Here is a 15,050-nt window from a genome sequence, read left to right on the forward strand (position 1 = left end):
AGTTCCCCTGGAACCCGGATAATCTCTCAGATGAACCATCTGTTGAGGGCCCTAGTGTACCAATCACCACCGAGATGATCGAAAGAGCCATCAGTAAGATGCGCATGGGCAAAGCTCCTGGTCCTTCAGGAATAATAGCAGAGATGCTGAAGCCAACAGGCAAAACTGGAGTTGCTCTTATACGAGATCTTGTAGAAGCTATTGTTAGCGAGGGTCGTATACCAGCAGACTGGGAAGAAAGTTACATCGTCAATATCTATAAAGGTAAAGGGGATGCCCTTGATAGGGGTAATTACAGAGGCTTGAAGCTGCTTGACCAGACCATGAAAATACTTGAGAGAGTGACAGAACAATTGATTAGGCAACAAGTACAGATTGATGAAATGCAATTCGGCTTCATGCCAGGCCGAGGTACAACTGACGCCATCTTCATCATCCGTCAACTTCAAGAAAAACACCTTGCCGTAAACAAGACTCTCTATATGGCCTTTGTAGACCTAGAAAAAGCCTTTGATCGAGTGCCAAGGAAGGTGATCTGGTGGGCCATGCGAAAGCTGAGTGTTGAGGAATGGCTAGTACGGATAGTACAATCAATGTACCTGAATGCTAGGAGCTGTGTGCGTGTTGGGGATGGGCACAGTAACACTTTCAAAGTAGGCGTAGGTGTGCATCAGGGTTCTGTATTGAGCCCACTGCTCTTCATCATTGTCCTGGAGGCCCTGTCACTCGAACTGCGCACAGGCTGCCCTTGGGAGCTGTTGTATGCGGATGACCTTGCCATTATCGACACCTCATTGGAGTCACTAGTTGACAGAATCGCCGCCTGGAAGAAGGGAATGGAAGCAAAGGGCCTGAGAGTGAACATGGGTAAGACCAAAATAATGATCTCTGGCATCAACCAGAACTCCCTAAGAAGATCAGGAAACTTTTTGTGCTCCCACTGGGTCCACAAAAAGTGTAGTGGAATTAAAGGGTCACTCAGACCGGACCCACACTACTCATGCCCACGCTGTCAGGGCACAGCAAGACCAATAGATGGCAGGCCGGTAAGCGAGGTTGAGATTGAAGGTGGCACACTTGACGTGGTAGCTGACTTTTGCTACCTTGGTGATACCATGTCTTCTGGAGGGGGGTGTGAGCAACTGAGCATGCGGCTATAACTCGGTGCAAGTCAGCCTGGAAAAAGTTTAGAGAATTTCTCCCTATCCTCACAAGCAAGCAACTTCCTGCTGCAACCAGAGGACAAGTTTACTCCAGTTGTGTGAGGAGTGTCATGCTCTATGGCTCTGAAACGTGGGCTACTTTAGCAAGCACCGTCAAGCGCCTACAACGTAATGACAGAGCGATGGTAAGATGGACCTGCCTGGTCGGGCCTGAGGACAACATCCGGTTTGAGACTCTGCTATCAAAGCTCAAATTAAAAGACATCAGTGAAGTTCTCCAATTAGGCAGACTGAGATGGCTTGGTCACGTTGAGCGCAGCTCAAGCTGGATCTCACAGGTCAGATGTGTCAACATTGCAGCACAGCGGGGTCAAGGTAGACCAAAACTTTCTTGGGAAGAACTTGTAAAACGTGACCTTGTAGCCCTGAACATGGACTCTGCCAACCCAATAAATCGCGAAGTGTGGAGGGGAAGACTTCGTTCTCGACAGACAGACAGGCCACACCCTCGACATGAGGATTAATTCATGGCCTGTATAATCTAAATTGGTTGATGATGATTTTAAAATTTCCGGTAATGATCCTAAGAGTTTTTGTTTATTTGCGGAAACTGCGATTAGCGACTTCAGCTTTTTTAATTTTTTCTCTCAATCTTTTCAGGGTACGAACTGAGGGTACGAACTGTTCAGGGTATGAACTAGGTTGCATCCGAAGTTGATTAGGCAATAGCAGTAGCCTACAATTCGTTATGTCCTACCAGAGATGGTTCTACCAGTGCATGAAATTTATTAAGCAGGGTTATGAAGTCGGAGGGATTTTCGTGTGTGTTGGGTCAGAGTCGGCCAGTTAGAAATCGATGAGTTGGAGTTGTAAATTTTTTACCCGACTTAGCGATCTCTGAAGAACGGGATGACTCACTTGTTTTTGCCCGGACACTAGTAGGGTAGATTTTCAAAACCCTACAAACTTGTTAATGTTCTAAGAGGTCAATACATAACGCTGATCCACCCCCATTTATTTTTTGATGTTTTGAGAGCAACTTTTCCCGCTTCATCAGATCACATTTCAGAGATCATCACAAGATAGGGCCTATAAAGCGGTAGCAAAGTGGGCTTTAAATTTGCAATGATAGTGATGTATCAGTGAATGCGTGAAAGGGAAAATTTTTCTTTACATACCGGTACTATACTAAAACTAGACAATTTTAATTTGGTAATGACGTTTAACACATCCAAACTTTTGGAGCAATAGGCCACATTTCTTTAATAAAAATAGTAAGCTGGTGTCGATACTGGATAGCCTCTGGAGTCTGGATAAGTCTATTGAAACGAGAACCACCACGTTATGGAATGGCCTGTTTCGGTGAGTCCGATTCGGTGAGTCCGATTCGGTGAGTCCGATTTGGTGAGTCCGATCCCTATTCAGTGATTTTTTTAATTTTTTTTTTTAATTATTGGGTCCGTAGCCTAATTATCATTGCCGTTTTAGGGTTAGAGGTTAAAGGTTAGGAATTCACCGAATCAGATTCACCGAATCAGACTCACCGAATCGGACTCACCAAATAGTAGCAGACCCACCACGTTATTGCTCGTACTTAAATGTAAGGAATGCCATCTATTATAATAAAGATCATGTAGATTCATGACTTGCTTGCAAAAAACAGACCACTATCGAGTATCGACCTCAAAGAATCACATTCATAATTCTCAAAATCGTGTGTGTCGTTTTACCCTACTAGTGGCCACTAAAACACCGAAAATTCTCAAGTGAGTCATCTCGTTCTTCAGAGATCCCTGACCCGACTCCACAGCCCAGGCTATAACATTTTGGCTATGGCTAAACGAATGCAATTTTAATCTTTGGTACCGTACTGTAACTACTAAATACCTAGGTTGCTATCGTACAGCGTTTATTGATTCTTTGTTTGTCATGTTTGTTGCAATCATCAATTTTCTGGAACTTTAAGTTTTCCAAAACATTTAGAACATCTTGAAATCATTTTGATGTTTTTTGCCGTTTTAGGGAGCCAACTTTGTAAATTGTATGGTTATTTTGTTGTCTTCCAGTCAAAACCAAAAGTTTAATATTGTAGCCTAAATGTGGCCTACGATAGGCTATTTATGTTTTACTTTTCGAGTTCTCGACTGTGTCGTTTTAGTTTGTGAAAAATAAATCTTTTATGGATTGAAAAACAAAATCAATCTGTCAGATTCGTAACAAAAGAGCTTGAAGGCATAAACGAATTCCTTTTGGCGGCATAAGACTGTCAAGAGTTTTTATAAAGATTGCTTTCAGTGCTGCAAGAGAAAGTTGACAAAGTATTGACAGCTAAAGAGCAGAAATTGTCTTTGTCAGTTATTATATCAGAACCTTTATTTTGGGGCACAAGCATAGGCGCCGGGTTTTGAAAATTGCCGGGTGGGCAAACTTTCTAGCGACTGATTGCTTACATTCAAAATACTGATGTTTGTTTGTCAGCATTGATGTGTTTACGTCTATCTGCCATTGTATATCGCCAAGCTTTATAATGTAGGCTTAGGCCTCGAAATTCACGGCGGACATGTCCGCCGTCACAGCATGTGGTGTCCGCGGGAAGTACCATCTAGATCGGTCATATTTGTCCGCCGAGAAACAACACAGGAACTAGCGATACAAATCGTCATTGCATAGCATGAACAATTATTGCAATACAGTAATATATTTTCCAGCGCATTTTAGCGCGCATCTGGAAAATGTGAATACTGTATCTCTTAGCTTCCATTCAAGGAGGAAAACTTTCGATTTTTACGTTGCTTCAAGGATTGATGACATTGAATCAGCGTAACAAAGGTGAATTCTTCGCTAAGAATCGATAGGAGTACAGGTACTTCTACAGTCTACACTAATCACGCGCAATTTAGTTCAAGTTTTACGTCACAATATCTGGCTTTGATCTCCTAGTAATGATAATACAGCAAGGTTGGTTACTAAATTACATTATAGGAGTAGGCTATTACAGCAAGATGCAACAAAATTTGTTAAGTTTTGGTATTACAGTAAGAAAGAAAAGACCCAAGGAAAATTTACTTTCGCTTACATGACACGCAAAAGTCTGTGAAACTTTGCACAGCAGAAAATAGTAGCGTCATTGTAGAAATTTTCCGACTCCTGCCCAGAGTATTGTGACGCAATAAGCCACACGACCTCGTTCGGGGGAAGTTAATCAGTTATGTGACGTATTGACCAGCTACATGGCGCTTTGACTCTTCAAGTGCAAGTCGTTGGTCTGATGAAAGCCTTTCAGAGTGACTTTACTGATTTTTAAAAAGCCTTTTAAAACCGTAGTTATAGTTCTGAAATAGCGAAGAATTATTATCAAGATAAAGTGATTAAGCATGACGATCGACGGCTAAAACTGGTGTGTCCGCCGTGAGACTTGATTTGTCCGCCGAGATAGCTGCTCAGACCGGACACGTTTGTCCGCCGTCAACAAAAACGAATTTCGAGGCCTATAGGCTACTTCGAATTATATGCTAGTCACTTTGAACTTTAGCTCTTCATACGCGAAGATACTAAACTGAGCAAACTGCACCTCGTTATTGACACTCCCAAGAAAAAACAAAGCGGAAGAAATCAAGAAAAACGTTTTTCAATCATTGTTACAATGCTTCAACGGCACCATGCTGGCGTTTATCAGCTACCGTACTTCTGTTTCTTTTGTTATCTTAGGAGCAGCGCTCTTGTTGCAACAAGTAGATCTTTTAATTGAGATCGATCCGCAATGAAGGTCAAACTAACGCAAATATGAACTTAGAAACATTTGCTTTAGGATTTTTTTAAAAATAATTTGCGAGGGGGCAGCCACCCCGAGCTAAATTCACGGGGGGGGCGGCGCCCCCCCGGAGTCGGCGCCTATGGGCACAAGCCTTGTCATCGAGATTGACAGAGTGAAGTTGCCGCTTGTTCTTGAAATGTCAATACAAGACAGGTCAAATTAGTTCTACAATTTGGAAACAATGAAAAATAAGTTGATTTTTTGAACAACACATTTACATCCAAAACAGTGGCGTCAGGATATTTAGGTGCGGAGCACTGTAGCGCCTGGTCATTTCTAAGGTGCTATTCCTAGTAAAGTCCTTTTCAAACAAAAGAGCTTGCTAAGTGGGTTCTCAACAGTACTTGCATAGTCAATAGTCAGGCACTGCACACCAAAATGTTTACCACTTGCTTAAACGGCTACAGTATGCTTTCTTAAACGGCTTACACGGCTAATCGGCTATGGTATGTTTTTTACGGGTCTGCTACTATTCGGTGAGTTCCTAACCTCTAACCCTAACCCCAAACCCCTAACCCTAAAACGGCAATGACAATTAGGCTACGGTTAGGGATGGGCAAAATAGAATAATTAGCTATTTTAGAATTATTCTAGAATAATTTTTCTACTTTAGAATTTCGAATACGGTACCTATTCTAAAATAATTTTGTTTAATTTCAAAAAATGTCAAAAAGCTTTGTTTTTATTCTGGTTTTATTGAGGACACATAATGGAAAAGCAGCAACGAAACGAAAAACAACAGTAACTGCCCAGGAGAGCAAGTCTTTGTTAATTGTTACAGTGAAGAATGTTTAAAGCTTCTAAATGCTCGCCAGCTATCTGAGTCGCAATCGCAGTTTTGATGCTGTTAATCCCGCACTCGCGAAGGATCTTTTTGAGGATGCCGAAGTGGCAGGAGTGGCTAAATACTTCCCATCAAGATCAAACAACAGCGGGAACTTTTCTTAATTTTTGTTCCACCATTCAATTGCATCTCTGTTTTTCACTTTTGCCTAAAGATACGATCGGATTTCCTCGGCAGCTGAAAGCTGTTCGTTGTCGTCATTACTTGATGCTGAAGTATTTGTCCCTTCAACACCGGAGCTCCATAGATCAATCTATATTGAATTGCTGCATTGTTGTGGAACTTCCGACGCTAGGTGTAGCGGTAGCCTCACCCAGAGTTGAATTGCGTTCCATGTTTAGTACGATAAAAATAAATGCAAATCCAAAGCACAACGGTCTTTCGACGTCCACAAACCGCACTGGTAATGAGAGCTGGCTAGCCGGTTTCGCTAGAGCAAATAGCTATCGCTGAGCCGAATGTAATTGATCGGCAAAAAATTGATAAAAAATTTTGGTAGTCGGAAATGGTGATAGTTTCATTTCGGTTTGGAAAATTCGATTCGAAATGTGATTTCAATTCGAATAATTAGATATTCGGATTGCACCTATCATATTCGAAATTCTATATTGCCCATCCCTAGCTACGGTACCCGATAATTTAAAAAAAAAATTGAAAAAATCCCCCGTTAAGGGATCGGACTCACCGAAACGGGCCATTTCGGTTTTTTATTGATGTTTAGATTGTTTAGTGTAGTTATTACTTGACTTAACTAAAAGTGAACTCAGTAATGTTCGGAAACTTGAATATAATTTATTGATAAAGCTTGTCCGACGCAAACCTGGACTAACAACAAATAAATGCCGAACACGCTCATTAAAACAACAATATCTGTTTCTATTCCAGGGTTGATCGGTTTAAACCAGGGCGATTTAAACCGCCCGGTTAAAACCGGTTAAAACCTGGTTTAAACCGGGCAGTTTTGACCACCTATTACTGGTCAAAACTGGTCAAAACCCCTTTTAGTGTATGAATCAAGTTGCTTTTCAATTGAATTAAAAATATTACCTTCCATGTTTAGTAATGGTGTTCAACTATATATTGTTTTGATCAACAATAACCTAAATGCTGGATTTGGAACAAAACGTATTCAATTTTTCCGTTTATTTTTGATATTTCAATCAGTTGGTAACCGTATTTTACGGACCATAAAGCGCATCCGATTATAAGGCGCACTGTCAATAAATTGCTTTGATTAGTTTTTTGTTCAGACATAAGGCGCACCGAGCTATAGAACGTAACGTATTTTAAGGAGTATGGGTTACCGTATAAAGCTCATTAAACAAAAATGCGTAATAAATATAAGCAAGTCACAATTAGTACAATGAGCAAAAGAAAAAATGGGCCTAGTGAATATCACAGTTGCTAGTTGCTTTTGCTGTAGTTTATTGTGTAAGACGGTGGTTTATTTATATAGTAATAGTGTCGGTACTCGTTTTGAGTGTACGCAATAAAGCACTACTTGAGCACCGGCTTATAAGGCGCACGATCAATTTATGAGGAAAAATAGGGATTTAAATTGTGCCTTATGGTCCGTAAAATACGGGTATTTTAATTATTGAGAAAATTCAAATTCTAAAAATAAGTTTCTGATGAACCAAAAAATGCTCGGTAGAACGATGAACAATTTGCACAGCCAATTGAAGTACAAGAATTTATTCCAACAATTTTTTTTTTATGAAAAACATTTGCCATCAAATTTTGCCTGACAGGTCGGTATTAGCGGCCATTAATGAAAGTTCAGGTGACCATGGCCGCCAGCTATTTCAAGGCCTGCGTATCAAAATGGTCACAACTCACAACTGCTTTTATATTTCCTAAATAGCCCATAGCCCAGGTAGCCGACCATTCACTACATAAAAATATTTTTCTGGGTTTAGACCAGTTTTGACCGGTTTAAACCTAGTTTTCACTGGTTAAAACCAGGTTTAAACCGCTTAGTGGTCAAAACCAGTTTTGACCACTTAGAGATCAACCCTGTTCTATTCAATGTAACATGTTTTGTGAAAGCATTGCCGGTTTAAGCAGCTTCACTCACGGAAGCCATGACATATTTTTCTATTCAATATAACATTTTGTGTGAAAAGCATTGCCCTACCTGCCAAACTGATATAATCTTCCGATTTTACTAGGAATAGCACTTAAATGACCGGGCGCCACAGTTCTCCGCACCTAAATATCCTGACGCCACAGTGTACGACTGTGCGTGCCTATTCGACCTGCGCCTAACTGTTTGCACCTAAAAGATGTTCTCCCTTAATCACAGGGCTGTGGATTTGGATGGATTTTGGCATGTTTAGAGTTAAAAAAAGGTTACTCCGGCTTGACATAAAATGGAAACAATAAATTTTTTGTTTGCAATCTTTTTTCAAAATAGCATTTTTTGCTTTCCGTGTTGAGCTCTACAATTTCACCAGAAAATGAAAGTGTTTGTTGTTAGTTTTTGTGGAAGTCGCCATTCCAATTTTGATCACAGCTTGAAATTAGATTTCAAAAAATTGAAAAGTAACAAAAGTTAAAGAAAATCTAACAACACTGAAGTCGTAGTCGGCCAGTTATAAACCGAAGAGACGGAGTCATACATTTTTCACCTGACTACACAGCTCTGGTTCATCATGTGGATTTTTTTGTATGTGCAATGTGTTTGTGTTTGTGTCATAGCTTGTGTTTGTGTCATAGCTTGTGTTTTCTTGTTTCAAATACATGTTGGACAATTTTGCATTACATGTCACAGTAAACATGTATTTAGTAAAATCGGTGTACCAACTGAGCAGTTGTTGGTACAGCTAGGGTACACCACTCTCACCAAGCAGTGAAGCAGTATCCAAGCGCTCTTAAAGAAGGTGCTTTTTGGCAATGTTAAGGATCCATTTAAGAATACACTTTTTGGTAGATTGCAAATTTGAAATGCTTTCTATCCACCCTATTAGACTTATCTAAGGTCTTAAACTTGATGACAGATAGCACACACCTTCGGGCTGAAGACACAATCACTTTTGGACCGGAGCTAAAGATTGTTCCATCACTAGTTTCAACTCTCTTCAAAAACTTCAAAATAAATTTTGCCTAAAATGCTTCATATTTGACACCACTATGGCTAACCAAAAACACATATATAAATGACTTTTTTCAAAAGATACTATGCTCTTGGTCCTAAAAACTGTAAGTGGTCATGCTGGATGAGATATATCCTTAATTAAACAACATAACAAACTGTTGACAAAAATTGAAGAGCAATCTCAGTTAATCTTAAGGCGGTTAATAAGCACCAAAAAAAATTGATAAACTCTAACAAAAGTACTGTTGTATAACAAACAATCAATTGAATGATGCTGCATTTGGCTCTGAAATGACGTCTCTTTTTTTGAAGTTTTCCTACCCTAATTCCACTTGCATACCTGTCCAGTACAAATGCACGTCTTACACTTTTTTGTATTTCATGTTTTAATAGTTTTGATTTAAATGCATGCAGCAGGGATATCTGAACACCATCAATTTGAATGAGTCCTTGACTTAATTACTTTTCATTTTCAAAATAAGCATCATATTTGTGAAAACTTATCATTCTTGTAACTCCACCACACCTTGTTGGATTTCGAAATTATTTTGCACAATATTTTTCATAAAGCATCACTTTTTTATCAGGAGGCAGATAAGCAATATAAACATCTTAGAAATCTTTTTTTACTTACTTAATATTTAGTAGTACCGTATTCGTGATTTTTGGAATTTTTTATTTCTTTTATTTTTTTTTAAACTTTACATCCTTAGTTACTTTTTTTTATCAATTGAGGCAATAACAACATTTTGTATTACCTCAATCAGATATTTTCAGTGTGTGCAATTACTCTTTTTTTTTCATTAAAATTTCATTCTTTCTTGTTACCAGTATATGTTACTTTGTGAAGTTACCAAATTAGAACTTTATCTTGTTCAGTGCTGCATTACACCAGCACTAATAGCTATGTCTGCTCCTGATTACACTGCAGAAAATGTTGAAAAAGCTTTACACCAACTGTATTATGACCCTTCAACTGCATCAAAAGATGTTGCACAGCAATGGCTAACAAAAGCTCAAAGATCTCAAGAAGCTTGGCAGTTTGCATGGAAACTTTTACAAGAAGGTAAAGCTACTGAAGTTCAATACTTTGGTGCAAGTGCTCTTCTTAGTAAAATATCAGGAGCTTGGAAAGACATACCTGAGTCTGAGGTTATGGTTCTTCGAAATCGTTTATATGATCAAATCTCACAGTTTTGTGTTTTAAATGGTAAGCAAATTGTGCTCACTCGTCTTTGTGTAGCGTTTTCTGCTTTTTTAGCTAATTGTGCAATCAGGAATATATGGCCCACTGCAGTAGTAGACATCATTCAGAAGTTTGAAAAAAAAACAGAAACCTCCGCTTCTGATGAGCATCGGTGTTATGCATTGTTAGAAATTCTCACTATTTTACCAGAAGAATATCAAACATCTACAATGGAAAAGTATAACAAAAGTTTATTGTTGTATGTTTTGCGTGAAGGCCAATCTAAGGTCCTTGAACTCTTGTCCACTATTTTCTTTAATCCTTCAATAAAGAGTGTTCAAAATCGTGTTATTAAATGTGTTTCTAGTTGGATCCAGTTAGGCATCCCATTGACTGATTGCGAACAATTGTTGTGCAGTGTCTTTGACTGCATAAAAGACCCTGTGCTATTTGATGCTTCTGTGGAGTGCATGCTGAACACATTTTGCTCACCAGTCTCGCAAGATTACCCAAACACAGTCAAAAAATTCTTACCATTAGTTGTGTCATTACGACCTTTGTTTCATTCTGCTGTTGAAGACCAAGATATGGAATCAATTTTAGGTTTAACTAAGTTAATCTGTGGGCTTGCTGAAAATTTCCCAAAACTTATTTTACAAAGTCTTCATGATCAACAAACTGGGCAAGGCATGCTCTGTCTTGTTTTGGACTGTGGCAGTGTTCCTCTGCAGTATCCTTTGGAAGAAGTATCTAGTCCCATATCTTTTACGTTTTGGTGCATTTTGCAAGACGAGATCCAAGCTATGCCTGTTGCTGAGAGCATGGCCATAAGACAGGAGCTTCATCCATATTTCTATCAACTGGTTAATTGTTTGTTGCACAAAGCCAGCTACCCAAAAGGTGATTCCTATTCAAAATGGAGTGGTGAAGAAAAAGAACAACACCGAATCTATAGAGTTGATGTGTCTGATGCCTTGATGTATGTCATTGAAATGCTTGGGATCGGTGTGCTCGTGTATATTTTTGACAAATTACAACTGTACATTCAAGAATCGGTGGCCGATCCACAGAAGCCTTGGCAGGGGATAGAAGTGTGTTTGTATGGTATTCACTGTGTTGTTGAGACCTTGCAAGAATACGAAACAGAAATCACTTGTCTTCAAAGGTTGGTTGATATTTTACCAACCATCCATGTGAACTCTGTGCAATTAGCAGATACCATAATATATACCATTGGAACCTTGACTGAATGGTTAAACATTCATGCGGAACAATTCTGGACCCTGTACTCTATCGTTTTATCATGCCTCAGCAATAGTGAATTGGCTTTGGCCGCTGTCTTAACAATTCGTCGACTAACACGAGAATGTGGAGAGCATTTGATCCCCCATGCTGCGAGTATTATGAACCAGATAACAAGTTTAGTGTCCCAAGGTATTTTGCGCAGCAGTGAGGAAACTTGGCTAATGCAGGCTGCCGGTCATCTTTTGTCTTACATTCCAAGAGAGGATTGTCTCAAATATTTGCAAAACTTGCTAGTTTTGCCATTGCATCAGTTGGAAGCCCTTTCTAATGATGCTGCATCCGCTCCTAACAAAAACAGCTTGTTGCATATTGTTGACCTTCTTTCAAATGTATTTATGACATTGGATCGTCGGAAAGAAGAAGATGACAAGATGATCAGTGAAGGAGAGGAACAACCTGTTGTGCTCATTTTACACAAACTAAACCCAGTTTTTCAAAGTATATTTAACGTGTGGGTGTCCGACGGCGCTGTTGTTCTGGCAATTTGTAATCTCTATGAGAAAAGTATCAGAAGTCTCGCTGAAGACTTTGCCCCGTTGTCAGTTCCCCTATGTGAAATGCTGTGCATCGTTTTTCAAAATCGTCCTTATCCGTGCATTCTAGATCTTTCTCAGCAGCTCGTTCTGGTATTTGGTCGAGAAGGTCCTCACCAAAACACTGTGGCTGCGTTGCTTCAAACCTTCGTAAAAACTGTTGTTCCAATTTATAAAACCAATCAGATACCTACTCACCCAGACATTGGCCATAGCTTCATGAGACTGATGGTGTACGTTTGCAGGAAGACCGACTTGTTGAAGCACGAATCTATAAAGCCAGAACTTTTGCTCGATATCTTTCAATGTGGGATTATGACTCTACAACTTCCTGATTCTGAATCAGCTTCATCGGGATCCATGTTTATTGTGGCTTTTCTTTCCCACTACGACAAACACAAAGAGATTGCAACCATTTTTGACCAGTCTGGAAAAGACTTGGCTTTAGTAGTGCTGAAAGCTATAGGAGGGGCATCACCTCGCAACTCCATGGACCACTTTGCTGATATTTTATTTGAGATGTGTCGAATCAATTTTCAACTATACAACGTGTGGATAACAAAGCTCATTTCCTTGCCTGAGATTCCCTGCTGCACTGTAGACCACAGTAAGAAAATCAACTTCATGAAAGTAATCTGTCGCCAACCTAAAAGCAAACGGAAGTATCGAGACTTAGTAAAAGAATTTAGTTTGGTTTGTCGGGGACTTGATGGAACAGACTACGCTGCAGCATCTACTGTTTATTAGACCATTTGATGTATGTTTAATATTTCTCTTGTTATATCACCGTCTAATGTTCGTGATGTACATCATATTTGTTGATATTTCTGTTAAATGTTAGGAACGATAACCACTTTAATGGTCAAACTGAGTTAGTTGTACAGTATAAGCGCATTGATTGACAGCCGAGTTGAACATTTTGGAGTTGTTTTTTTTATTTGATCCTAATTTAAAATCATGCAGTATGACATGTAAGTTCACTATGTTACAACCATGGCGTACAACACAAGCATACTTAAGATCCCGGATTCAAAATGAAAAAATTGTAGTACATTATTTCAAAATGTAAAGTATTCAGTACGTGTGCTCTTAATCGAGCGCATTGAACTTTTGCTTGCAAGAAGATTAAAAATGCACCTACGGTAGCATAATAATCCTGTTAATTCCTCGTACAGTTTTTTGGTGATTATGTTGGAAATTGTTATGCCATACTGCACAATATCCAATCCAGCACCTACATGCATTCAGGTCATATTCCGCATAATGTGAGTCTATATATACTGTATAAGTGTAGTTGATCTTCATGTTTCTGTGGCTGTGTCGAGTCATCATTGTATTTGCTGCCGCTTTGCTGATTGTGTTTTTCGTTGAACTCGGTATTATTTTGCTGTTGTGCGAACTTTGGTATGTTACACATATGAAACACAATTTCTTCCGCATGTTAGAATGTCAGTCTTTGCAATATGTTATCTTTGCTTATGCAACTTGTCTTCATAGATCTTGGCGTTGTTATTTGCAGTGCTGGATGTACTAGCTTTGTTAACAACAAACAGTGCTTTTGTCAACGTTTCCTGTGTGAGTAGAAAACAGTAGGCTAAATAATACAACACGCAAACTCATGTTGTATGCTGGTATATAATGTACCCTACTTTGAAGCACATACTACATTTAACTAATAATACCCCCCTTCTGTGGTCCTTTTGCGAATACTCTACTGTACACGGTTTGCACGTCCTTGAAGTCCGGCTACTATACTTCCACGTGCAAATTTTTTTTCAACTGAGTATTCCAGAGTGGACGTTTTGAATTCATCATGTGTAGCCCAGGCCTACTGTTTCACTAACAGCGCAACGAGTGTATAGGCCACAAAATATCATTCCTCTTTGTCGAAGTATTTTTCATATTTTGTGTCTTTTATTTTAGTGCTTCTGTGGTTAATACAAGCGCTTCAATACTTTACCACCCTTGGTGAAGGAAGAAATTAAAATTTTTTCAGGATCAGATAAATCAGGAGTCTGACTTGGTAGACTATATAACGAGGAAGAACGAGATTGTTTTGTATTTGGCTGAACTGTAACTAAACCGCAGTATTTACCGAAGTGCGAAGATAAACTGTTTCCTGACTTCGTTACCTACTGTTTGTGCAAGTCACGTTACTTCAAAGCTACCGTAACAGACAATTGTTTTTGTAACAAGGGACCCGCTGAGGTCAGCAGAATAAAAAAAAATCTCGGGTAGATCAACCAATTGGGCACTAAAAAACATGCCAATAGGTCTACAGTCTCCCCAAAATAAGCTCAAGCAAATTACAGTACACTGGTCTACAAGAATTTTTACAAGACTAACTCATGATCATTTCCAAGTAATTCTGGTGCGTGTATTGTTTTTGATATGATGGTCACAAATAAAAAACAACTGAACTGAACTTTTCAAACTGGACCTTTGTTAACATTAGTTGAGTAGGCTAAACCCTGATCTAGCTGATCGAAATCGACTTTTAGCTGTTTATGGTTGAACTGACTTGTGTGAAAATAAACTTGTTTGTATTTGTGGCGCTCGAGAGCTATTTTCTCTGGCGTAGCGCGCGTCACTTCACTGACGTCAAGTCGAATTTTAGAATCTTCCTCTCCAATGAACAAATATCGCCTGCTCTCGTAATGCAGTCTTGTAATCAATTTTTGCATTATGCCTGAATCGCATTCCTACTGTACTTCATCGACACGTAGATCTACCGTTGTGTTGCGTTATATAGCCTTTCCCATCAAAACTAGAGTTTTTTTTAAGAAACTGAAACTATGATCCCTGAGATAGATGTTGTAATCAAGCATGTGGCTTGTAGGATGTCTTGTAAAATGTAACTATGAACCTAGGATTCCAGATGTAATATGTAAAGTTGTATTTTTCAATCAAGATGCAATTGTAAATGAAAGTGAAAACGAAGTTCTTCCATTCCGAAGTTAAAGTTCTTTCCTTTGTAATAAAGTTAACAATGTAGTACGCCAGTATGCTGAACTAAGTTTTGGTAGGGGGGTTATTAGTCGTTCGGTGTTTTTATTTTTGGTGTGTTTGGATTCTGTTCTTTGGAAGTTAGAAGTCGAGTTAATAAAT

At 39.1% G+C, this 15,050-nt stretch overlaps 1 protein-coding gene across 1 annotated transcript; it reads left to right on the top strand.

Annotated features, from left to right (window-relative positions):
* Positions 1 to 9,824: 9,824 nt before the first annotated feature.
* LOC145769518 (importin-13-like) lies at positions 9,825 to 15,050 on the top strand. Its single transcript, XM_082581166.1, has one exon. It carries the CDS (start codon positions 9,825 to 9,827, stop codon positions 12,687 to 12,689), a length of 2,865 nt encoding a protein of 954 aa, XP_082437292.1. The 3' UTR covers positions 12,690 to 15,050.

This window comes from Aplidium turbinatum, chromosome 4, assembly GCF_918807975.1.
Source record: "Aplidium turbinatum chromosome 4, kaAplTurb1.1, whole genome shotgun sequence".
Classification (NCBI taxonomy): domain Eukaryota; kingdom Metazoa; phylum Chordata; class Ascidiacea; order Aplousobranchia; family Polyclinidae; genus Aplidium; species Aplidium turbinatum.

Coding starts and splice junctions, on each gene's coding strand:
- LOC145769518 (XM_082581166.1), top strand. CDS start 9,825: ATGTCTGCTCCTGATTACACTGCAGAAAATGTTGAAAAAGCTTTACAC.